At 39.6% G+C, this 26,188-nt stretch overlaps 5 protein-coding genes across 5 annotated transcripts; 3 read left to right on the top strand and 2 right to left on the bottom strand.

Annotated features, from left to right (window-relative positions):
* Positions 1-7,160: 7,160 nt before the first annotated feature.
* LOC105905754 (hemoglobin embryonic subunit alpha-like) lies at positions 7,161-7,981 on the top strand. Its single transcript, XM_012833795.2, has 3 exons — positions 7,161-7,261; positions 7,348-7,555; positions 7,853-7,981. Exons 1-3 carry the CDS (start codon positions 7,167-7,169, stop codon positions 7,979-7,981), a joined length of 432 nt encoding a protein of 143 aa, XP_012689249.2. The 5' UTR covers positions 7,161-7,166.
* A 2,968-nt stretch (positions 7,982-10,949) lies between these two features.
* Positions 10,950-11,840, bottom strand: hbbe1.3 (hemoglobin, beta embryonic 1.3). The gene is made up of 3 exons (XM_031584333.2): positions 11,688-11,840; positions 11,319-11,541; positions 10,950-11,168 (listed from the first exon to the last, which is right to left on the bottom strand). Exons 1-3 carry the CDS (start codon positions 11,777-11,779, stop codon positions 11,040-11,042), a joined length of 444 nt encoding a protein of 147 aa, XP_031440193.1. The 5' UTR covers positions 11,780-11,840; the 3' UTR covers positions 10,950-11,039.
* Positions 11,841-15,427: 3,587 nt separating this feature from the next.
* On the top strand, positions 15,428-16,199 carry LOC105905755 (hemoglobin subunit alpha-2-like). Its single transcript, XM_012833796.2, has 3 exons — positions 15,428-15,522; positions 15,621-15,828; positions 16,071-16,199. Exons 1-3 carry the CDS (start codon positions 15,428-15,430, stop codon positions 16,197-16,199), a joined length of 432 nt encoding a protein of 143 aa, XP_012689250.2.
* A 3,950-nt stretch (positions 16,200-20,149) lies between these two features.
* Positions 20,150-20,964, top strand: LOC105905756 (hemoglobin embryonic subunit alpha-like). Its single transcript, XM_012833797.2, has 3 exons — positions 20,150-20,247; positions 20,334-20,541; positions 20,836-20,964. The coding sequence occupies exons 1-3, from the start codon at positions 20,153-20,155 to the stop codon at positions 20,962-20,964; spliced, it is 432 nt and encodes a 143-aa protein (XP_012689251.2). The 5' UTR covers positions 20,150-20,152.
* A 1,908-nt stretch (positions 20,965-22,872) lies between these two features.
* Positions 22,873-23,767, bottom strand: hbbe1.1 (hemoglobin beta embryonic-1.1). The gene is made up of 3 exons (XM_012833744.3): positions 23,620-23,767; positions 23,282-23,504; positions 22,873-23,099 (listed from the first exon to the last, which is right to left on the bottom strand). The coding sequence occupies exons 1-3, from the start codon at positions 23,709-23,711 to the stop codon at positions 22,971-22,973; spliced, it is 444 nt and encodes a 147-aa protein (XP_012689198.1). The 5' UTR covers positions 23,712-23,767; the 3' UTR covers positions 22,873-22,970.
* Between the last annotated feature and the right edge of the window lie 2,421 nt (positions 23,768-26,188).

Here is a 26,188-nt window from a genome sequence, read left to right as displayed (position 1 = left end):
CTGCAACACGCTTACTTTACTTATGGACAGCCTGTATGAGGAGCCAAGAGAGTATTATGCCAGGACAAGCACTCACAAAGAGGAATCAGAAAGAAGAAGACGACTAGATACTGAAGATAGGAATAAGATCAGAGAAGAATTGAAGCTGTATATGAATCCTGTGACAGACTACTCATCATCAATGGAAGAACTGCTCCTGAAGAAGTCAATGTGGACGATGCCCTTGCCATGGGACATCCAATGGCATCCAAATTCAGTGATTCCTTACCCGATGGCTTTCATGCTCCAATTAAGAAGGAGTTGGTTACAATGGAAACACTGAAGAAAAGGGTCAAAGTTGGGGATGCCTGTGTCTATGATATGGAGAAACTATATGCACGCTTGCTCGTCATGTCTCAAAGCCGAGATATCCATTCATAAGGTTTTTGAATATGAGCTCACTCCAGTACCCTCTGCCAGGGGCGGACAGGGGGAAAAAAGTGGCCCGGGAGTTACTGTCAGACCGGCCCACTCAGTACACGGCGCGCTGCCCACTCAATACACTGCGCGTTGCCCATTCAATGCATCGCACGTATAGACCAGTCAGTGGCCTACTTGGAAAAATACCCATACACTTAACATTATTTTGGATGATTACAAAGACATTACATCATATATGTTTTTTTTTAATAACATTTGGATCCACCAATTTGCCTGGGTGGACACATGGAATAAAATGATACTGGCTATTGTAACACTCCAAGGTAGGTATAGGTTGCTAGATGAATAGGCTTAACTCTGGGCTAGTATCAGATGGATGGTTATACGTATAACTACAGAACATTAAGGAATGAATATCCACACAATAAAGAAACTGGAATCAGAGGGTAGAATTAGTATGAACTATATTGTAGAAATTAACAGAATAGAACATACGATGGGGTGTGAACATCAGTGGTATCAGTAGTATTGCATGCTGGGTGTGTGATTGTGTGTGTGTGTAGGGGTGTTGAAGGTGCATAACAAAACAATAAGTTAAGTAACAGAACCTAAACTAACTCTGCTGGCCCTGGTGCATTATAGTCACATGATAATAAAAAACAATATCAGCATACTTATGTGTTAGTATGACCTCACTATCTAATCTAGATAACATATTAACATTGTTTATAATGTTAGTGTTGTGTGTAACACGGTGATTTTAGCATAACAAGCTAGCTGGTTAGAAATGATAAGATTGCCCTCTTTACAACTACCACCATGGATAGCTTGCGGTAGTGACTACGGCTAACATGTTAAAGTAGATCATCTCGATGATGACAATAGCGCCAGCTTGCTTAATTTACCAGATCATAACGGTCTCAATTTTTTGACATTTATCTACCTAACGTTAGCTAGGCTAGTTGGTAGTGAACGTTACCTCATCTGTGAAAAGCAAGCTAACATTGGCCAAGTCAAGGCCACAATTTACCTTGTATCACTGTCGCTGTCACGCGAAATAACAGTCATAAATGGCCCAGAGTTTTCTTAAATGCAATTCCTCAAAACTACCAGATGCCCCAAGGGCTGACGGCACACGTCACTACGGTTGCGTGCCTTGGTGGGGCGTATATGCAAATCCAGGTGCGTTTAATTTAAGAATCCTCATCCTCAATCCGTACAGCTGAGAACACTTCGGCTGTGTAAGAACCCATCCAGGTGTTCATTAATAAGGTGGAGATCGTTTCTTACGTTGAATTTCTGAAGTCCGTAAGAACACATTTCAGAAGACACTTCAGAACATTTTCAAAAAATAGGCACCATGAGTGTGAATACAGATTGCGAGGAGGAGTATAAAAATCAGTCAGTGATTTAAATTTTATAGTCAATAGAGGAAATTATACGTGTTCTGAGTAGGGATGGGTATCGTTTGGTTTTTATCCGATACCGGTACATAACCGATACTTTTAAAACGATACCGGTGCCTAAACGGTGCCGGAACCGATACTTTTATAAAAAAAAAATTAAAAAAAATTACGATTGACGACATTTAAGAAAGGCTTTTTTTATTGCCAAATATATGAACTGTTTAAAGTAGATTATATATATAAATAAATACAAAACACTTTTTAACTTAAAACTTAAATAATATATGAACTGTTAACAAAAGTTTAGACTAACACACACACACACTCTGTACACACACTACAGCTTCAATACTTCAGCAATTCTTTTGTAGAAATATCAGCACCTTTCCTGACTAATCGCATGACCTGCACAGGAGAAAACCCTCTCCAATGCTGTCGATGAGGCCTGTACACACAGATATGTATCTGAAAGTACACAATTAGGGATGGGTATCGTTTGGGTTTTTTCCGATACTGGTGCTAAACCGATACTTTTAAAACGATACCGGTGCCTAAACGGTGCCTGAACCGCTACTTTTTTTTTTAAAGCACAAAGCGACGATTGACGACATTAAAGAAAGGCTTTTTTTATTGCCAAGGCAATTTTTTTTCTTCAAATTGAACAATATATGAACTGTTTAAAGTATATTATAAATATAAATACATACAAAACACTTGGCTTCCAACTACAGCTTCAAACATTTTAACTTCAAACTATGAACATTATATTAACTGTAAACAACAGTTTATAGTTTACTTAAATAAATATAAATAAATACAAAAAACAGCTTCAAACTTCTTTTGCAAAAATATGAGCATATTGGCCTTTGGAGTCAAAAATGTATTATTTTGTTTGCATTTATTTCATGAAATTTCACCATTTTATGATTTGTTTATACCTATCTTTTCTATCTTGTTTATAGTTACTCTTGTTACTTGAACACACTGAGTACTAGAAAATGTGTACTGCCCCTTTAAGAGACTACCGTTGGTAGTTTAGCTGTCATCTCCGTATATTTTTCAGTCTTCGGTTGCTGATCTGCCGTTGACTCTTGCCTTCTCTCCCCTCTTTTCACGCAATTATTTTGTTGCATTTGCTGCACGTTGCGATGTTTGAATCTTTTTGTGCGAAATACAGCCACACTTTTGACCGTTTACCTTTCGGTATTTTCTCTGTTAAAAGGTTGATGGCTAGTTTTGTTTGTGCTTGCCTGCTCTTCACTGTCATATCAGAACCGGTTCCAATACAACCGGTAGGCTACCTACCCGGACCGAAATGCAACGCAGATTTCGGTGCTTCATTTCGGCATTTATCAGATAAGACTGTTGCTATGAAAACACCAATGAGCGTGAGCGACACAGGACAAAGTTTACATTGGGAGCTGGGGCAGTTTTACATGTGCCCCACAGAATCTGCCTAGCGACCGTGTTCAATTGGCTCAGGCACCGAAATGAAGCACCGAAATCTGCGTTGCATTTCGGTCCGGGTAGGTACCGGTTGTATTGGAACCGGTTCCATATTGGTACCGGTTCTCGGTACCCAACCCTAGTTCTGAGTAGTATGGAAAATGGACGAAGGTGCCGGCGGTGAAAGTGGGAGGGCCGGTTGGTGATGGCCGTGGGCCGGTATTTTGGACCATCCCAACCTCGTCGGCCCACCGGGGATTCCCCCGGTATCCCCGATGGCCAGTCCGCCCCTGCCCTCTGCATTGTTTGATGAATATGGAGATATGAGAAAAGGAAGCAAAGCTGTACTTGTAGAATAGCTGGCGGTGCCTACCTGTACAACTCCACTGCATCCAGTAGATCTTGAAATTGTAGATGATAACGTGGCCATTTACCACACCCTGTGGCCCAAAAACACAACACTGAAGACCTTTGCCGATAACTTCTTGAAGTCATTTGACAGATCCCACGACACCTATTGGAGGAGATAATTTCCAAACACTGTTAATGACTTACGAATATATGAATCAAGTGCCTCGTATTAATATATTCCTTATATGAATCATGTACTTATGTAAGCAGGAACATGGCTTTTCTGTGTTTCTGCGCGTGTGTGTAACTTTGAATATTAGGTGCCACTTAGTCTGCATATGTACAAGAGCATGTTTAGACCAGAGGTGATAAGAAGGGTCGAACTGTGCTTCTTCCGACCTTGCAAAACTTCCATCCTTGACTCGGACGTCAGAAATCCACCACGTGGTTTTCCCTGCTGAACGCTAAACATCTGTCTATATAAACCTTGTGCAATGTGTTTATCATTGCTTCACTTTCAGCCTTGTGCTGGGAGTGAGCCCGATTGCAATTGTTGTTTGTCTAATAAATATACTTATATGCAGCTCCGGAGTCCTGAGGTAACTTGGGTGAATTTTCACCTATCACCTATATTGTATTTGATCGGTATGATGAACACTCTGTTAAATCACATGAATGTCAGAGACGGGCTAAGGGCACAACACCAAGACAGTATCTATCTAGAGTTCCAACATGACACTGCTGTCCAGAGATGTCATTATGAAAAGTGAGAAAAACAAAGCGCCACTGATCCAGTATTTGTGTGATGCAGACAAAACCAATCCATATGTGTGGTTAATTGTGGACAACAGTGCATACAATCATGAAGAGGCTGATGTCAAAATAATCAGTTATCTTTTGGAGTCGTTACCTCAGAAGAAGAACATTCAAATTTTGGCTGATGACACTGATATTTTTGTCCTCCATGTGTTTTTCATTTGGCTTTACAAGCCTAATGCGCAAATCTCCATGCGTAAATATAACAACAAAGTCATTGACATCAATGCGACGGCTGCAACATTAGGAAACGAATCTTTTGATTTGTTGGCTGTTCATGCATTGTCTGGTTGTGACAGTGTGTCATATCCATATGGCAAAGGGAAAACCTCAGTAACTTGAGATACATGCTATGGATATGCTATTCAAGAAAAGAGATCCTCCTAAAATAAAGAGTCTTCCTCCAACAAGAGAATGTGCAGCGGAACACATCAAGCGTCCACGGCTGATTCTTTTTGGAGGACACATGTTTGTGATGTGTACAAGGCCAGCCCGGCAAAATTATCTGTATATAGTTGCTTTCAGAATCTGTGAAAATGTACTACTTTGTTCCTTATAACTTTGTCTATTTCATTCATTGTTGAGGGTTGAGACAATGTGTTAACATGAATTGTCTAAAAAAGAAGATGCTCAGCCTACCATTTCAGCGCTGTGACCTAACCGGACTTTACAGATATTCTGTTCCCTGGAAGGACTTGAAATCATTTTTAGCATTTTGTATTGGCATAGTTGATTTCTGTATGAGAAGAGCTTTCATTTGATACCACACATGTTGGGTTTATACAGTAATGTGCATCTAGTTAATTTTTTTATGGTCAAAAAGGGAGGCGTGGCAGATTATGTAATTTATAAAAATGCTCAAGGGTGCCGGAGCGGCCCCGGCCAGATTTTGAGTCTACAACCCCTAAACTATCGATTTATGCAAAAAAAAATTGCATTCGTACCTTATGTCATAGGTATCCTGGGGTTCTACCTGACTAATGTGTTTCATTAAATAGAAATATGTTTGTATAACATGAATGTATTGCGTTTATGTTTGCTACATGGTTCGTTCTTGTTTGTTTACTGCCAAGCAACAAAAAATAACTAAATCAACATATATTAATTCAAGGAACATGATTTACTTTGGTTCAATGACACAAGTAGTGCTAGCTACTGCGCATGCTCCATATTCCCAGCTATGCTTGGGTAATGACTGATAAGGAAAGTTCCTTTGTTTCTTGGGCGTATTGTTCTCCTCTTTGTCTCTCATCTCCTCACACCTCTCTTTGCTCATGGCGTGTGGACGGTAAGCCTAGGTGCAAACCAAATGAAAAGCCTATTAGACAGCTTCGGGCTTTCTGATTTGTGGCGTGCAATATGTCAGAATGTTGAGCTCCTTCAGCTAAGCGTCATCCGTGATGTTTGTGATATTACATTTATTCGTTTAACACAAACCTGCCTATAGTTCCCACAGAACAGCAGATAGGCTTTGCGTTTTTATCATAGGCATTGTGTATGTTTTCTAAGTATCGAGCTCCGACAGTTAACACTAAATGTGCACATTCAGAGGTGGAACATTTTAATATCCCCATCAGGATTGTATGGACAATTCGTCTTCAAATGGCCATGCATGCGGAGAAAATGAGCATACTCTGGTTTATACCCCGGATGCAGTGCTCTCCTTGGTCGTCTGAATATGGTAAGTGGGTAAATACGCGATTCTTTCCTTCAAAGCTTTGCTTGCGCCACCCTACGTTGTACCGCAGATGGTTCAATTAGTAATGAAGCCGCCCTCTCTGTTATCTTGCTAACACCACCTCAGATCAGTTCACCATCCTATCCTGTTCTAACAGGTCAAGATACTTACGGAAAGATACTTACCATCTATAATATTCAGACACTTAAATTGGTTAGCTTGTTGCAATGGTGTAGTATATTTATCCCCTTCAAATGCGTAAAGATGGTGTCTGAAATATAAGCAGCATTTAACAGTTTTAACAGTCCAACAGCACGATATATAAATCGAACGTTCTGGTTTCGAAGGACACCAGTGTGCCATTATCTAGTTGACGCAGCAGTGGTTCCACCCTAAACATCGCTCATTTGATAACCAAATGCTTTAGTGATACCCATGCAAAAACAGTCTGCTACGCCTTTTTATATTCGTGGCTAATAATTGCGGTGAACGCTGATAAAGAAAATCATTTTTTGTATTGCTTATGCGTGTCTATGATTTACTGCGTATAGCTAATCAGCGATATGGTATGCCTTAAGAAACCCTGCATTTTATTTCAAAGACGCATTATCCTCACGTTTGTCCTACATTTTAAAATTTAAATAGGATTCATATGGATGACAGCATTTTCTTGTGAGTGTCCTCAAGTGACTTGTCCTGAAGTGACACGTGTCCTGATGCAATGTATAGATAAAGGCTAAAAAATACCGCAATATTGTATGTACAGTGTTGGGTTTTTGTGGTTGTGCTTTAGAGATTGCCTACATAATAAAATCTACTCTATCTTGTTCGTGTGTTTTACTGTCTTGCATGCATGCATGCATGCATTATGTTTGTATGACATATTCCAACTGTTGGCCAGATATAAAGTTGGCATGAAGCCCGGTGAGAGGTGGGTCTTGAGTGTGTGGTGGTTCCACAAAGTCATTCGACGTGGTCTATAAAAGGACGAATCGTCGCCTAGACATCTCACTGGACTTTGTAGATCCTTCCTCCAGAAAAGAAACAACATGAGTCTTACAGCCAAAGACAAGTCCACTGTCAAGGCCTTTTGGGCCAAGATCGCCAGTAAAGCTGACGACATCGGGGGTGATTCCCTGTCCAGGTAATTGCTTCTTTCTGATTTTTAAAGACACGTGTAATGTATGTGTGCGCTTGCTACGTTTTTCTAACCAATAATTGACCGGACAGGTTGCTGGTGGTCTACCCTCAGACCAAGACTTACTTCTCCCATTGGAATGACATCACTCCCGGCTCTGCCCCTGTGATGAAGCATGGCAGGACTATCATGGGTGGCATTGCCACGGCCGTAGGTGTGATCGATGACCTTATTGGAGGACTGCTTACACTCAGTGAATTGCACGCTTTCCAGCTGCGTATTGATCCAGCCAACTTCAAGGTAAAAACGTATTATATAGCATATATTAAGGGTGAAAGATGTACTTGTCCAATGCAGTTCGCTTCAGCTAAGTTAGCCTGAAAATATTCAGGAAATAAAACAATGGGAACATGAAATAAACTTAACTTCACATTCGTTTACCAGACAGCTGATATTGTGACAAGGTCTGGAATTGCTGAATATATTATAGCATTTTTATAAAATGTTTATGATATGAAAATATATGTTGTGATTTCGGTATAATTTGGCAGTAGCAGTAACAATAACATCTCAATGTTCGATTCTTTTTTCTCCCAGCTCCTGGCTCACTGCCTGCTCGTGGAGTTGGCCATCATGTTCCCCGCTGAGTTTACCCCAGTAGTTCATGTGTCCATGGACAAGTTCTTCGCCGCTTTGGGGTTGGCCTTGGCCGAGAAATACCGATAAATCGGTTGCCCAGCTCATAAACAGAAGTCTAAACTGTCTGTTGAAATAATAAAATGAATGATAGCATCTTGTGGTTTTGTCTTTACTTTGCATTCATTATAGCCAACTTTATGCAGGCTTAGAACTTCTACGTAAGTGTATAGAAGCATATTTTCTAGAAAAACTATTTTCACATCAGTGTTGTATGAATTATGTTGGGGTAACTCGTTAGAGGTCTTGTCGGTTCACACTAATATTCGGAAGATCAGACGCTCTCACACAACATGCTACACAATGTCTTGTGCAGGCCCTGTTCATTTCTAAACTAGACTCTTGCAACGCAATTTTAACTGGCCTGCCTGCATTTGCAGTGAGACCATTGCAAACTATTCAAAATGGGGCAGCGCATTTGGTCTCTGAGCAGCCGAAGAGGACACATGTAACTCCTCTGCTGGTCATCCTTCACTGGCTCCCTGTGGCTGTAAGAATAAAATCCCTCGTTCTCACCTGCCACTGGATCGGTACCAGCCTATTTAAATGCTATGATTCCCCCTCTCGACCGCTTCGCTCTTGTGATGAGCGTCTGTTGTCTTTGCTTTCACTAGCTGTCCTGTGCTGTCCATTTCAGCAACAGCTTTGGTACATTCAAAAACTGTCTAATTAGCAGTGGTGGAATGTAACAAAGTATTTTTACTTCGTTACTGTACTTAAGTATTTTTTTATGTATCTGTACTTAAGTAAAAATAATAATGCATACTTTTTACTTTTACTCCATTACATTTTTTAGCTATTATCTATACTTTTACTCCGCTACATTTCTACAATATGTGTTGTTACTCGTTACATTTTATGAACACAGTTTCGCCAAAATGTTGCCTACACAAAACTATGGATTGCGTTGCTGTTTTGGAAGTTTAAACCAATCAGGTGGCTCTATCAACTCCAATGATATCAGAGTGCGCGTCTGGCAGCAGCACTAGCGGTAGCTTTGCCTGTTATACCTGAACATTCAACAGACAGCCTGACTACTGCCTATTCAACATGGATCCAGAGTCGGCCTGAACTGAGCCCTCTGATATGAGCCACCCTTGGCCCTATTTAAAAGATATGTTTGAGTTCAAAGGCCCCAAGAATGACTCCTGGAGGTTTCAATGGGTTTCCTGTCTCCCTCAAAAAAAGGAGTTGCTAGCCTTCAATAATTCGCCCTCAAATTTAAAGTAGCATATCGAGGTAAGCAGAGTGATTGCTATGCTAAGTTAAAGTCCCTGACTTTTGAATATTGATATACCGGTATGTATTTAATTCGTTTACTGACATGATATTATAATTTATCTAGCGAAATGCATACATACAGCAATAGCATCAAAAAAACATGATTGTATCTTCATTATATATTTAACGTATTGGTAAGATAAAGCTGGTAGGTTAACTATGTCAAGCTAGCGTGCCTTGTTCGGTCCAGTTTTACAATTACATTTGTTTTTCATGTTCCATGTTTCCCTTTTTTACACGTTTACAATTAAATAAAATATTTAAAGATATCACATGGTGTCTTTATTGGTTTGGCTTAATGGTATTAACTTTGCAAATAATCCCTGGTAGATAACTTGTCATCCGCAGAATTGTAAGATATAGTGTGAACAGTATTACAGATGGTAGGCACAATAAGTACACCAACCTTTCCAATTAGCAAATGTTGTTGCTTATAATTATTACTAGTAGTGACATCTGTAGAGGCATTTATTACCAGTAGCTATTTCTCTATCAAAATGGCACAGCCTAGACATTGAGAGACAACCCATTGCGTGAGTACTTTTACTTTTAATACTTAAAGAAACATTTAAAAGTAAGTACTTTTTACTTTTACTTAAGTAGGATTGTTGATGTAGTACTTTTACTTTTACTTTTACTTTTATTTTCCTGGGGTCTTGTACTTTTACTTAAGTACTAAACTTCAGTACTTCCTCCACCACTGCTAATTCGTCTTCTGTCTTGATTTGTTTAATGCATAGTTTGTAAATACAATCATAGTTTTGAAATTATTATTATTTTGTATATATTTATATTATTATTATTATTAATAATAATAGTAGAAGTTTTTATGTTATTATTATGATAATTATTTTAAAATTGCTGTTTTTCTTAAGATTGTTTCTTGAATTAAATTGCATTATGCTTATTACTATTGTTTTACTCTTTTTATTTGAATATTTTGTGAGTCCCTTTGGACAAAAGCGTCTCCTAAATACATTAACTATAGCTATAAGTAAAACTATAAGTACAGATGATTGTTTTAATAGCAGGGAGGCATTCTCGACAAGTTATGACCTTGGTCATTTCTTATTAATTTACTCTGTAAAACGTTATTTAATTGGCAAGAAGTAACCCGAGATACAGCTGATGTTTTTGAGCTATGTCACATTACACAAATTATATTATAATATTAGCTGTTTATTTTTGTATGTATTCATTCTACTGTCAGGCGTAAATTGTTCACAAAAATACATTTATTTTATCTACATTTTCAATTAAATGGCAGGGGAATTGAAATTACAAAAAAATACAAAATGTTTTACAAAGTTCGAGAGAATCACTGGCTAGATCCTTGCGAGGCATTTCAGGACCCTGGCCAGTTACCTCGCCAAGTAGACTATGCTTCTCTTTGCTCGGAACTTTTTGAGATGGGTGAAGTCTTCAAACCTTCTTTAGGTGTGATGTTATTTCGTTAAAATAGTTTATGTCCATATAGGAGTTATTGTGATTAGACTTTCATTTTAAATAAATCGTCATTCATTTTGCAACATCAATTTCAAAACGTTGTTGAATTGTTGTAGTGGTAATTCTATTACTCGCCCAAAACGGGTTTAAACGGGTTCCGACTCCGATATGCTACTGTTTCTCTAAACAGGTGTCTTCACTCTTTAAGTATGTTTTGTGTTTTCCCTTGATGACAACAGAATAATCGACAACAACTTGAAATCATTTGCCGACACTTTTATTTGTTAAACGTCGTGAAAACGTTTTCGAAGACACAGAAAGCATTAGATGGTGGTCTGCTTTCGTCTGAGGTGTAGAGTCTCTAGTGGTACTGTCTGCCGAGGGAGGAGACGACGACAGCCAGGAACTTCTGAAATGCGGCCTGGACATCGGCGGTGAACGCAGCTCCCATTTGTGCGGCAACAACAATGGTCAGGCAGTCAGCTAACAGCTATAGGAGAGGACAGAGACATGATTAGGATCATTATATGATCTTTGTGTAGTTAACGATCATACCTGGATTGCCAAGCTTAATAATGACTGATATGTCTGGTTTTTATATGGAACATCAACTTCAAATGACACGCAGCAACAAACGTACCCTGAAGTTGTCGGGATCCACGTGCAGTTTCTCGGAGTGCAGCACGCTGAGCTCTGCATATGTGCCTCTGATGTCGTCCATGTTCTTCAAGGCTCTGTCCAGCCCGTGCAGCACCACTTTGCCGTGAGCGGCGACCATTGGGTTCCCCATGATGGCAGCGGCATTGTACAAGTTTCCGAAGTTGCCAAAGTACCGCTGCGTCCATGGGTACACGACAAGACACCTGGTGGGAAGAATGAATGTGGTTGAAATAGAATTATAAACGTGTAAAATGAAGGCATCAGATTATTTAAACAGGCGCGCTCCAGTGGTACTGAAACAACAAGGAAAACTAAATGTGGTCATATATCTGACAGGACTGGATATTACCTGGCGAGGGATTTTGGGCCAACGGTATCGTAGTCCATCTTAGAAAAGATGTCCAGAATAGTGCTGCGTTCGAAATCAGTCCAATCAACCATGTTGACGAGTATTGCGATTTTTGCAGGATCTAGAAGTGAAAATAACCAGACCTGTGTGTGAGAAGTGCCTTTGCAAGTCTTTTAAATACATCAGATTACCCCTCCCACTGCAAACGATTGGGCGTAATGTGTGTGGGCTGGTTTTTGGCATGGACCGCAGATGTCGCATTGATATGAACTGCGAATATGCACAGAACATAAGCATAGAAGGCGTGCTTCATAGCAACATTTCAGAATTCTTCTACACTTTGCACTCGAGTGAAAGACGGCATGACACGACATTCATGACACGACAATCATCTCACACTAATGCTTCATCAAGTAGAAAATATTAATGTTAAGCAACAATTACCACTCACCAGTCACAATTACCAATTAGTCATCTATAATGCACCTTATAAAGCAGTAGGCTAATGGGTCACTTAGTGTCTGTCACAAACAATGTCAATACTTTCCGACTCTCTTCGACTGATTGCTTCTGTATGGGAGATGGAAGCAATCATTACTGGCAATAGGCTGCAGTGTTTTTCTTACCGTCGCTTAAAACCTGCGTTATAGGCCTAATTATATGGCGTTTGTATTTCTGATCAAAAGTGTAAAAAGTTATTCCTGGGATACCAGACAAGTGACTTCAAGTTCATTGGCCAATGACAATAATAATAATAATAATAATTCATTTTATTTGTAACGCACTCTTCATTCAGAAGAATCTCTGAGTGCCAACATGTTAGAAACTATAATAATACAATACAATAAAAATTAGTTTACAAAAGCATAATAGAAAACTTTTAAACATTTTAACATAAGATTTCACACAAGGCCAGAAATGCCTTCCCGAATAAAAATGTTTTTAGTCCAGCTTTAAAGGAGTCCAGCGTCTGCGCTGCCCTTAGGTGGTCAGGGAGGCTGTTCCATAAGCGTGGTGCTGCCGAGCAAAAGGCCCGGTCGCCCATGGTGCGGAGCTTGGTTTTGGGGACGCTTAGGAGCGAGCTGTTTGAAGACCTGAGGGTGCAGGTGGAGGTTTGGGGAGTAATTCATTCTTGCAGGTAGGGAGGTGCATGCCCATTTATGCATGTATGGGTGAGTATAAGGACTTTGTAGTCAATCCGGAAAGAGACAGGGAGCCAGTGTAGTGAGTGTAATATTGGTGTTATGTGCTCATATTTCCGGACCTTCATCAGGATCAATGACAAGTCCGTGACAATTCGTTAAGGTATGAGGAAGGGCGATTGGTATGAGGCTTTTAGCGGTTTGACTTTGTAATGGATGGTGATCTTGGGTCGGGCCAAGGTGGTGTCATTGTTTGGTACTGAGGTCTTTTCTGGGCCCTCCATATCTTTTGGCAGCTCAGTGGTCATCCATGATGAGAGATGTTCTGGAACCAGAAAGTGGAATCAAAGCTAAAAAAATAATCTATGAAGTATGTGATGAGTACGAAGGAGTGAAGTATACCAAAAACATTTAGTTAATATATGTCATCAGACTTTATGAAGAAAATGGGTGAATCAAACATTAGAGAGAATTATCTCAGTACGCAAAAAGACATCGTTGGATTTTTCTGGAAACAGATTTAGAGACAAGGGTAGCAGAGATAGGAAAATTGTGTTTAGGTTTTTTGTTAAAAAATGTTCACATACCTTTATAATTTGGACTAATTGGATTTTCTATCATTTACAAAAATAAATAAACCTTGACATTTACAAGCCTTGTGTGGATACCATACTGTAAACCATCAATCTGTCAGTCACTTCTGTCAGTCTTTTTTTTTGCTTCATGCTCTCTCTCTCTCTCTCTATCTCTCTCTCTCTCTATCTCACACACACACACACACCACACACACACACACACACACTCACACAAACAACAGCCTCCCATTCTTGTAAGATTCTCTGTGTGAACCATACAAAGCATAAAAAGTAGTTTGACCTTTGACAATGCAATCCCTTTCTCCCTTTGTGCTTTCAATTAAAGCGTGGAGTCATAGTTGCTTACGGCTTTATGTCAAGCAGTTGGCGCTCTTTGAAAAGTTGAACTGTTATGTCAAGCTTTACTCTTACCAAACCAAAATGTATTTGCTACCCTGAGACAGCTTGATTACACACGTATGGTCAGTAGGGCGCCAGACTATTCCTATCTGTAAAGTAGAGTAATCGCTGTTGCCTATTAATGGCTTAAGATCCTACTCCACCCACCCAAATGAGATTCTTTAAACATTAAACACACGCATATTTACCAAAGGGCGAACTGTTAACAATGTTTTACTGTTTAATTCTAAATGCAAACGCTATGTGGGTATTCTTTGTCCTGACAAACAAGGGCAATGGCTTTTGAATTGTGCTACAACACTAGCTGTTTTAATAAATCAGTTGACAACAATTTCGAGTTAAGTTTAATATTTAGAAAATGGTAGATGATATATTATGTACTTGGAATAAAACAATGACAATAACAACCACAAGCAGTGACTTTATCAGGTGCAAAGGGTGATCTAAAAAGATGGGCCTTCAAGCTAGGCTAAAAAGTTGATTTAATCATACATTTCAAACAAAGGGAAGCCACTTTGTTTATACATCTAAACAGCAAAAATTGTGATCAGTATTTTCCTACATTCTGTAGGTTAATGCCCCGCACTCCATAGAGCAGGGTAGGCTACCCATAGTGTTTCCCAAGAACAACAGGAAACGTGTGCCACCCATTCAATAGGGTGGCACCAGATCAGACGTCGAGATTAAATGTACATCTCAAAGTATGTTTTTCAATGATTGCCTCTGTCTTATCAGCTGTCGTCTGTTGGTGACAAATTGTACCAAAACCAATCTAAGCCGTACTTATGTATAGCTTTAACATGTACCCCGGGCCTCATGAAACTTTATATGCACCTCTATGGACTCTATGCAGCATTCGATATGTCTGTTCATATTTACCTGTTTACTTCCTTTAGCCACTTGACCATCAAGTTGTCCTGTGAATACATTTTGTACGTGCATTTTTAATTGATTATATTAGATTAGTCGGAATAAAAACAATGATCTCAGCGCACATGTTTCTTAACAAAGCCAGACACGAGTCTATTGGCCGGTGTAATCACGAGAGTGGATCGGAAGGATCGTGCTGACCATTGTGGCCTTATCTTTGGGACTGGGTCTGCAAGAGCTGGCTATTGTCCCGGAAACAGAAAAGAAAACAAAGCTAGGGTTTTTTGGGTTATAGGTCTACTGAAGACTTCTTATGTTTTTTTCTAAATAATTGAGGTAAATAAATTCCTTATAAATAATATAAATATTAGCCAACTCTTGTGCTCGAAACGAAACTACAACAAATTGCTCTTCGATAACCAAGCTTCATATATTGCATATTTAGGGACAGCTTGTTTAGGCTTGCTCTGTTTCGTAATATTTAGTAGGTCTTGTAGCCTATATTGTGTGTGTATGTTTTGTACAGTCCTATATCGGCTTAATATTATTGGCCATAAGGTACAAATCCAGTGTTCGTCCAGTGCCAGATGCTATTTTTTCGGTGTCACCCAATAGAATGCCTTTGGAGGAGGAGTTTCAAAACAATGACTTCACATAAGACAATATATAAGACCCCCGTCTCACCGAACAATTACATTTTATTGTCTAGTTCAGCAACGACCAGACGTTAAAGATGAGCCTTACAGCTAAGGACAAAGCACTGGTGAAATCTTTCTTCACCAAAATCGCACCGAAGGCGGAGGACATCGGTAATGAGGCGCTGTCCAGGTAGGCCTACAAACTTCCTTTTCTAGTGGCATTACTCGCCCAGCAACAGCGAAAGTAGTATTACGTATTCACGTATTTTTCCCTCCATTTATTTTCAGGACCCTCTTCGTCTTTCCCCAGACGAAGACCTACTTCTCCCACTGGAAAGACGTGAGCCCCGGGTCTGCCGCTATCCGTAAGCATGGATTGACTGTCATGACAGGCTATATGGATGCTGTTGAGAAAATAGATGATATCGCGAACGGCCTTCTCACCCTGAGCGAGCTGCATGCCTTCACGCTGCGTGTGGATCCTGCCAACTTCAAGGTGTGTGACCAACAGTGTGGACTATGTTTTGTTTTAGTATAGCATTTGGAGTAGGTTACTCTAAAATTGTATTAAAATAGTATTTATTGTTACACTTGGTCTCTATTGTTCGAAGCTTGACTGTTCTCTCCCCTGTACGTCGCTTAGGACAAAGGCGTCTGCTAAATGACTAAATATAAATGTAAATGTAAAATTGGAATGAAGTCTCAAAACTCACTTGAATCATTCTACCTTTTTGACAGATCATAACCCACAATGTGCTTGTGGTGATGGCAATGTTTTATCCCGAGGACTTCACCCCCGAAGTGCATGTGGCTTGTGACAAGTTCTTTGGCAAAGTTAACCTGGCTTTGTCCGAGAAGTACCGTTAAAGCAGTCTCAACTGCTTCAATCGAGCCTGTCTTGGGTTGGACTTAATCTGAGCGTTCAATAAATCAATGCAAGAAGTCAGATCATGTGTCATGTATTTTATTTTTATCGGGTGTATCTCTAACTTTGTGTGCTAAAATTCACTGGGTTTCACACAAATAACAATAAAGAGGACCCTCAGTACAGAACTGCTTTAACTGCGCACCAGGGACTTTAAAAAGCAAATAGCTGCACTCAAAAAACTAAACACAGGCATGTGTTTCATTACCAAAATAGAAATATGTTTGTATAACATGAATGTATTGCGTTTATGTTTGTTACATGGTTCGTTCTTGTTTGTTTAATGTCAAGCAACAAAAAATAACTAAATCAATATTGATCCAAGGAACATGATTTACTTTGGATCAATGTAGTGCTACTGCATGCTCCATACTCCCAGATCCAGGAAACTCAAATGGCTTGTGCCCAGCACACAGTACTTGCCTGCCTCAATCATCTCTGTCACACTAGTATGCAGCAGATCATCTACTGTGATTTTAAGGTCAAATTGTTGCATAATCTTACTTTAACTACACAAACCGGTCACTCAGGAGGATATGAGCCACAGCTTCCCCCTCCTGTTAGCATAGCCATGGGAGTGATGGCTATAGATCATACATTGAGTGATTATTATATGAAAGTTAAAATTGTTAGCAGATCTTTGTATGGGTTTTCAGGAATCATCAGTTTAATAGAACTTATTTGTTTTCCTCTTTTCTTTATCAAAACTACATCTTAAAATAGAGTTGTCTCTTTTCCCTATAGGTGCACACCTCTGTACATTACATGGTAAGTTTAAACTCTTGCATATAAACCCCTATGTTTTAATGATGTTACTGAAATGCATTGGTAACTCCAGTGTGCTGATAACGTACAATCCTTGACTACTGTGTTTCATTTTTCTTTCAGTGACGTGTGTGTGTGTGTGGCAGTGCTGACTTTGTGACTCCAATGAGAGTTTTAGATACACATTACAAACGACATCATTATTATGTATGCAGCCAACATTATCTCTATAGTCATTTAAATAGCCCACGTAGCATAGTATACTAGTATAGTATGTGTATAGTGGGCTTAAAACCCACATATACAGATCTCATTCATCTCATAGCAGTCAGCTACAGCCAGCTATTCCAGCAGTTACTTTTAAATGTGAGCAAGTAAATGCAAGCTCATCTGGCTTTTCCCCTCCAGAATGACACCATACATACCAGACGAGCATCAGTCATTAAGTCCTTGTGCACCTAACTGAATGAAGACCATGAGAAACCTGTACAGGAATACATGGTGAGTTAGAAAATACAGCAAGTTTCCAAATCCAATACATACTATGGTTGTTTCTCATCTGCTAATTTGGGGGATGAAGACTTGTTATTTGGTATGCATGTGTATTACTATAGTATGTATACATTAGAATGTATGCATTTCAATTTTCTTTCATTCCACTTATTTCATTTATTCATAAATACATTTAGGGGGTTTTCCAAAACGCATATTTTCATCCATTTCGTCTTGCCTCCAGTCTCTTGTTGCAGTGTTTCATTCACTCTCACATTGTAGTTTTTGTTAAGGGGCCTTTTGTTGTACTTTGTCCCACAGAATACAGACACTGAGGCCAACAGAATCATAGAGCAAACTATGATGGGGTGTATGTCATGCAGAAGGAACGGGCACAGCCTGAGGATGACCCAGATGACATTGGTGTCCGAATTGAAGGCGTGGAAGTCCTAAGTGGTTTGGATTCATATTGAACCTGAGATACCTATACTGAAATGCACGTTTGCAGAAGATCTGTCTAAATCTGGATGGGCAACGACTGTCAACCAAGTGGCATGGTTAAGTTGCGTTCATTCAACAAATCATTTTTTTTTTGAGTGTGTGACGTTATTTAAGTTTTATATTGAATTACCCTATAAAATAATATGAATTGAGGTTGGAGCCTGCAGAAGTGTGGAGTGTAGGAAGTGGCGAGCCACACACAACTGAATTAGCCACACACAGGCAATTTCCATGCAGACTACTGTTCAGACAAGAACAGACCTTGATTGATACTTGAGCAGTGGTTCAGAGTCGCCAAGACTTTAAGAGTTAATTTGTAAATACAATTGATTCCATCATGACGGATTCCTGTCCTGCTTCGGAAGTGCTATGTTCGAATATGGGGAGGAAATTTGCATGCGAGTAACAGCGACATGAATGTTGTTCAGCACTTTCTATCATTCGCCCCGCTATGGCCTGATATTTTTGGGGAATGACTGATAAAGAAAGTTCCTTTGTTTCTCGGGCGTTTTTTTCTCCCTAGGCCTAGGTGAAAACCAAATGGAAATGTGTATGTGTATATTTTCTTATGTGTATTGTGTATATAATAAGAGGCGATCCATTATGAATAATCTCAGAATAACTAATTTTATGCCAGGTGTGAACTGACGTACTCAGAGCTGTCTACTTGTGATCGGACCACCCAAGACGCATGTCAATGCCAGGTGTGCACAGCCTATTAGACAGCTTCGGGCTTTCTGATTTGTGGCGTGCAATATGTCAGAATGTTGAGCTCCTTTAGCTAAGCGTCATCCGTGATGTTTGTGATATTACATTTATTCGTTTAACACAAACCTGCCTATAGTTCCCACATAACAGCAGATAGGCTTTGCGTTTTTAACATAGGCATTGTGTATGTTTTCTAAGTATTGAGCTCCGACAGTTAACAATGTACTAAATTTGCACATTCAGAGGTGGAACGTTTTAATATCCCCATCAGGATTGTATGGACAGTTCGTCTACAAATGGCCATGCATGCGGAGAAAATGAGAATACTCTGGTTTATACCCCGGATGCAGTTCTCTCCTTGGTCGTCTGAATATGGTAAGTGGGTAAATACGCGATTCTTTCCTTCAAAGCTTTGCTTGCGCCACTCTAGGTTGTAACGCAGATGGTTCAATTAATGGCGCCCTCTCCGTCATCTTGCAAAAACCACCTCAGATCAGCTCACCATCCTATCCTGTTCTAACAGGTCATCCTATGGAAAGATACTTACCATCTATAATATTCAGACACTTAAATTGGTTAGCTCGTTGCAATGGTGCAGTATATGTATCCCCTTCAAATGCGTAAAGATGGTGTCTTAAATAAAAGCAGAATTTAAGAGTTTTAGTAATTTCTAATTAGTCCAAAAGCACGATATATAAATCGAACGTTCTGGTTTCGAAGGACACCAGTGTGCCATTATCTAGTTGACGCAGCAGTGGTTCCACCCTAAACATGTCGCTCATTTGATAACCAAAGGCTTACAGTCTGCTACGCCTTTTTATATTCGTGGCTAATAATTGCGGTGAACGCTGATAAAGAAAATCATTTTTTTTATTGCTTATGCGTGTCTATGATTTACTGCGTATAGCTAATCAGCGATATGGTATGCCTCAAGAAACCCTGCATTTTATTTCAAAGACGCAGTATCCTCACGTTTGTCCTACATTTTAAAATTTAAATAGGATTCATATGGATGACAGCATTTTCTTGTGAGTGTCCTCAAGTGACTTATCCTCAAGTGACGCATGCCCTGATTTAATGTATAGATAAAGACTTCAAAAACACCGCAATATTGTACAGTGTTGGGTTTTGTGGTTTTGCTTTAGAGATTGCCTACAAAATAAAATCGACTGCATCTTGTTCGTGTGTTTTACTGTCTTTTTTTACTGGCTTTTATAAGTTTTTACGGCACCAGGGCTTGCATGCATTATGTTTGTATGACATATTCCAACTGTTGGCCAGATATAAAGTTGGCATGAAGCCCGGTGAGAGGTGGGTCTTGAGTGTGTGGTGGTTCCACAAAGTCATTCGACGTGGTCTATAAAAGGACGAATCGTTGCCTAGACATCTCACTGGACTTTGTAGATCCTTCCTCCAGAAAAGAAACAACATGAGTCTTACAGCCAAAGACAAGTCCACTGTCAAGGCCTTTTGGGCCAAGATCGCCAGTAAAGCTGACGCCGTTGGGGGCGATGCCTTGTCCAGGTAATTGCTTCTTTCTGATTTTAAAAGACACGCGTAATGTATGTGTGCGCGTGCTAAATTTTTCTAACCAATATTTGACTGGACAGGTTGCTGGTGGTCTACCCTCAGACCAAGACTTACTTCTCCCACTGGAGTGACATCACTCCCGGCTCTGCCCCTGTGATGAAGCATGGCAGGACTATCATGGGTGGCGTTGCCACGGCCGTCGGTGTGATCGATGACCTTATTGGAGGACTGCTTACACTCAGTGAATTGCACGCTTTCAAGCTGCGTATTGATCCAGCCAACTTCAAGGTATACAAAAACGGATTATATGGCATATATTAAGGGTGAAAGATGTAATTGTCCAATGCAGTTTGCTTCAGCTAAGTTAACCTAAAAATATTCAAGAAATAAAACAATATGGGAACATGAGATAAACTTAACTTCACAGCTGAGATGATGACGAGGTCTGGAATTGCTGAATAAAGATGAATTATAGCATTTTGATAGAATTTTCTTGATATGAAAATGTATGTTGTGATTTCGGTATAATTTGGCAGTAGCAGTAACAATAACATCTCAATGTTCGATTCTTTTTTCTCCCAGCTCCTGTCTCACTGCCTGCTCGTGGAGTTCGCCATCATGTTCCCCGCTGAGTTTACCCCAGAAGTTCATGTGTCCATGGACAAGTTCTTCGCCGCTTTGGGGTTGGCCTTGGCCGAGAAATACCGATAAATCGGCTGCCCAGCTCATAAACAGAAGTTTGAACTGTCTGTTGAAATAATAAAATGAATGATAGCAATGTTACCTCACGTGGTTGTGTCTTTACTTTGCATTCATTATAGCCATTTGTATGCAGGCTTAGAACTTCAATGGAAGTGTCCAGAAGTACTTTTTCTGAAAAAAATATATTCACATCAGTGTTGTATGAATGATTTGGGGGTAATTTGTTAGAGGTCTTGTCGGTTCACATTCTATAATATTCGGAAGATCAGACGCTCTCACACAACATGCTACACAATGTCTTGTGCAGGCCCTGTTCATTTCTAAACTTGACTCTTGCAACGCAATTTTAACTGGCCTGCCTGCATTTGCAGTGAGACCATTGCAAACTATTCAAAATGGGGCAGCGCATTTGGTCTTTGACCAGCCGAAGAGGACACATGTAACTCCTCTGCTGGTCATCCTTCACTGGCTCCCTGTGGCTGTAAGAATAAAATCCCTCGTTCTCACCTGCCACTGGATCGGTACCAGCCTATTTAAATGCTATGGTTCCCCCTCTCGACCGCTTCGCTCTTGTGATGAGCGTCTGTTGTCTTTGCTTTCACTCAGCAGCAAGACATTGCAGTCAAGACTCTTTTGGATCGTGGTACCTCGGTAGGGGAATGACCTACCTAGTGCTGTCCATTTCAGCAACAGCTTTGGTACATTAAAAAAGCAGTTAAAAACTCACCTTTCTAAAACTACATATGTTTAATTAGTCTTCGGTATTGATTTGTGGAAGTGATAGTTTATAAATACAATCATATTTGTGGAATTATTATTATTAGTAGTAGTAGTATTACGTTATTATTATAAGTATTATTATTTTTAATAATAACAAAGTTACTGTTATTATGGTTATTCTAATATTATTCTGATAACAATACGCATACAATATTATTATTAATAATAATAAGCCGGATAAAAATAATAGTTATAACCATAATAAGTGCTGTTTTTCGTAAGATTGTTTCTTTAATTACATTTCATGATGCTTATTACTTATATGTTTTATTATTTCACTGTTATTATTTGATCTAATATTTTGTGAGTCACGTTGGACAAAGACGTCTCTAAATACAGATGATTGCTTATCAGCAGGGAGGCATTCTCGACAAGGTATGACCTTGGCAATTTCTCATTAATTAACACTGTCAAATTGTATTTTATTGGCAAGAAGTAATCCGAAATACAACTGATGTTTTCGAGCTATGTCACATTACACCAGTTATATTATAATATTAGCTTTCTATCTTTTTATGTATTCATTCTACTGTCAGGCGTAAATTGTTCACAAAAATATATTTACTTTACCTATATTTTCAATTAAATGGCAAAGGAATTGAATTTATAAAAAAAAAAGCTTAGGAACACTGATGTTTTACAAAGTTCGACAGAATCGCTGGCTAGATTCCCTACAAGGCATTTCAGGACCCTGGCCAGTTACCTCGCCAAGTAGACTATGCTTCTCCTCGCTCGGAACTTTTTGAGATGGGTGAAGTCTTGAAACCTTCTTTGTGCAGATACATAAACTTGACAAAACTGATCAAAACTGTTTTTCAGATTATGGAACACTAACCCATCGTCGCAAAATAAGTCCCCATAGCACTGGTGTGATGTTATTTCGTTAAAAGAGTGTATGTCCATAGGAGGTATTGTGATTAGACTTTCCTGTTAAATAAGTCGTCATTTATTTTGCAACAACAATTTCAAAACGTTGTTGAATTGTTGTAGTGGTAATTCTATTACTCGCCCAAAACGGGTTTAAACGGGTTCCGACTCCGATATGCTACTGTTTCTCTAAACAGGTGTCTTCACTCTTTAAGTATGTTTTGTGTTTTCCCATGATGACAACAGAATAACAGAGACAACAACTTGAAATCATTTGCCGACACTTTTATTTGTTAAACGTCGTGTAAACGTTTTCGAAGACACAGAAAGCATTAGATGGTGGTCTGCTTTCGTCTGAGGTGTAGTCTCTAGTGGTACTGTCTGCCGAGGGAGGAGACGACGACAGCCAGGAACTTCTGAAATGCGGCCTGGACATCGGCGGTGAACGCAGCTCCCATTTGTGCGGCAACAACAATGGTCAGGCAGTCAGCCAACAGCTATAGGAGAGGACAGAGACATAATTAGGATCATTATATGATCTTTGTGTAGTTAACGATCCTACCTGGATTGCCAAGCTTAATAATGACTGATATGTCTGTTTTTTATATGGAACATCAACTTGAATATTTCGAACATCAAAAGTTAAACAACTTCAAATGACACGCAGCAACAAACGTACCCTGAAGTTGTCGGGATCCACGTGCAGTTTCTCGGAGTGCAGCACGCTGAGCTCTGCATATGTGCCTCTGATGTCGTCCATGTTCTTCAAGGCTCTGTCCAGTCCGTGCAGCACCACTTTGCCGTGAGCGGCGACCATTGGGTTCCCCATGATGGCAGCGGCATTGTACAAGTTGCCGAAGTTGCCAAAGTACCGCTGCGTCCATGGGTACACGACAAGACACCTGGTGGGAAGAATGAATGTGGTTGAAATAGAATTATAAACGTGTAAAATGAAGACATCAGATTACAACAAGCAAAACTAAATGTGTTCATGTATCTGACAGGACCGGATATTACCTGGCGAGGGATTTGGGGCCAACGGTATCGTAGTCCATCTTTGAAAAGATGTCCAGAATGGTGCTGCGTTCGAAATCAGTCCAATCAACCATGTTGACGAGTATTGCGACTTTTGCAGGATCTAGAAGTGAGAATAACCAGACCTGTGTGTGAGACGTGCGTTTGCAAGTCTTTTAAATACATCAGATTACCACTCCCAACTGCAAATGATTGGGTGTTATGTGTGTGGGCTGGTTTTTGGCATAGACCGCAGATGTCGCATTGATATGAACCGCTTCCAAATATGCACAGAACATAAGCATAGAAGGCGTGTATTGTCTGATTAAACAACCAAAGTCTATCAGCAATAGAAACATTTCAGAATTCTACTACACTTTGCACTCGAGTGAAAGACTGCATGACACAACATTCATTTCACGCAGCCCATCTCACACATATGCTTTATCAAGTAGAAAATATTAATGTTAAGCAACAATTACCAGTCACAAATAGAATGCACCTTATAAAGTAGTAATGTTTGTGCGGTACTGGAGGATTACTTACTGTATAGATATCAAATAAATGATTGTTTTACTTGCTAGGCCTACATAACAAGGCGGCTCTGTTATCACAATATTTTACTACACTAAATTTGATATTGAAACAAAAACAATTCCTGACCTTGAATCAGAAATGAAGACGCTGATCAAATCCTTTCAATTAACCGAACTGTTGGACGGTCCTGACTGCAGTGGTCATATAGGAAGATATTTACCAACAGAAACATAACTGTCTTGCAGTTAACATAATTCTGGGGGTTAAATCAGAAATGCATAGCTCTTGACGGACTCATCACGAAAGTTAAAATTCAGAGAAGCATTGTCCTTCTGGGTGAATATTTCGACAGTTGGCCGGACTGACTGAAAGACTGGTAACCTACAATTGTTGGATGGGGGGGGGGGGGGTCATTTTTACTTAGTGTCTGTCACATTCCAAACATAGTCTTTTGAATTACAGATCCTTTGTTCTGTTTGTCACTGGTGTCACTGCACTTTCACTACGTGCTACACTGACAAATGCACTTCACTGTGGCATGAACAGTTACAACACGAAAGATGATATGATGGGGAACCTTCAAAAATGTTTGGTGTTGCAGTTATGGTGGTCTTCTGGCGCCTCCTACTGTTCATTTATGGTAGAGGAGAAGAATAAACAGACCAACGCACTGTCCAACCAATCGACAGCAGATGGCGCTCAATCTCTTAAAAAAATTAATAATTCACCTACACATTCCACTTTGTGGTCGACTTTTGTGTTTGTGGGAAAAAATGTCAATACTTTCCGACTCTCTTCTAAAGTGCTTTCTGTATGGGAGATGGAAGCAATCATTATAATTTGATTAAACTTTAGATTTGGCAATAGGCTGCCGTTTTTTTCTTACTGCCCTTAAAACCTGCTTTGAATAGGCCTAATACACATTGCCATTGCAATTTACGGCCTAAAAGTCAGACTTAATGGAAAGACAAAAAGAGAATAGGCACTTTGGATCATGGAATTCAATGTTATGTTTCACTAACTGTTTAAACCAGTTGATTCGTTAGACAGAAATAAACGAAATAATTGTCACTTAATCTATGTTCCTCTGAAATGACCTGCAAAACAAACACAATTTGTAGTGAATAACTTTAACACCAGGTGGCGGTTGGAGTTTAAGTCTAACAGCTGCATGAACAGGCAAGTTCTGTAATAAAGGCTGACAAAACAACTGCTTCATGCAGGCATGATGTATGCATGCATAGACCGATATATAACGCATAGTTCTGAGGAACGTTTATAATGTTTATGTTTATAATGTTTATGTTTATAATGTTATAATGTTTGTATTGAAGTGGGACAATTAGCTCATTTCTCAAAGGTGTGATCACAGAGTGTGCATCTGTGAGAATGCAAGCTACGGACATTCCACCAATTCTCTTTCATTTTTCCAGTGAATGTGCATCTAGTTACTCATTTGTGCATGTGTGATTAATTCCTTGGACACATTCACACCGCGTGCCTTTCCATGAGGTCTCTCTCACACGTGCAGGCACAACGGAACTTTCCAGTCTCTCGAGTGTAGTTCACTAACTGGCCTCTGAGAAGCACTCTTTCGAAATGCCCATACTTACATATCTACGATGTTCACAAGTTGTCATCACAAGTAGGCCTATGTGTTCTGTAATTGGGGGAAGCAAATAGCATGGTGCCCGTTTGCATCTAAGTAGCATGTAAAGCCCCATTACGTGAGAATTGGAATTTTTTGTTACTGAGCTCCTCCTACAGTTTCGGAGTGTAGCTCACTTTTAATCCGCTGTCTAAATACAAATGGCCCTTTGAGACCCCCTCATAGACAGTGTACACATGTTTTTGTTGACAAGCTGATATTGAATATGGAACTGGCAAAGACAAAGGCAGAAGTGAGATGCATGTAGATTGACAAGATTAATATCACATGATTTCACACAAATATGACTGCATAGTTTTATTTATTGTGACATCGGAGATGAGCGCTAACATGACCAAAGAACAAAAAAAAAGAATGACATTTTAA

The sequence above is a fragment of the Clupea harengus genome, chromosome 1, assembly GCF_900700415.2.
Source record: "Clupea harengus chromosome 1, Ch_v2.0.2, whole genome shotgun sequence".
Taxonomy (NCBI): domain Eukaryota; kingdom Metazoa; phylum Chordata; class Actinopteri; order Clupeiformes; family Clupeidae; genus Clupea; species Clupea harengus.
Note: the sequence above shows the minus strand (reverse complement) of the source record. Positions and strands in the feature narration are given on the sequence as shown.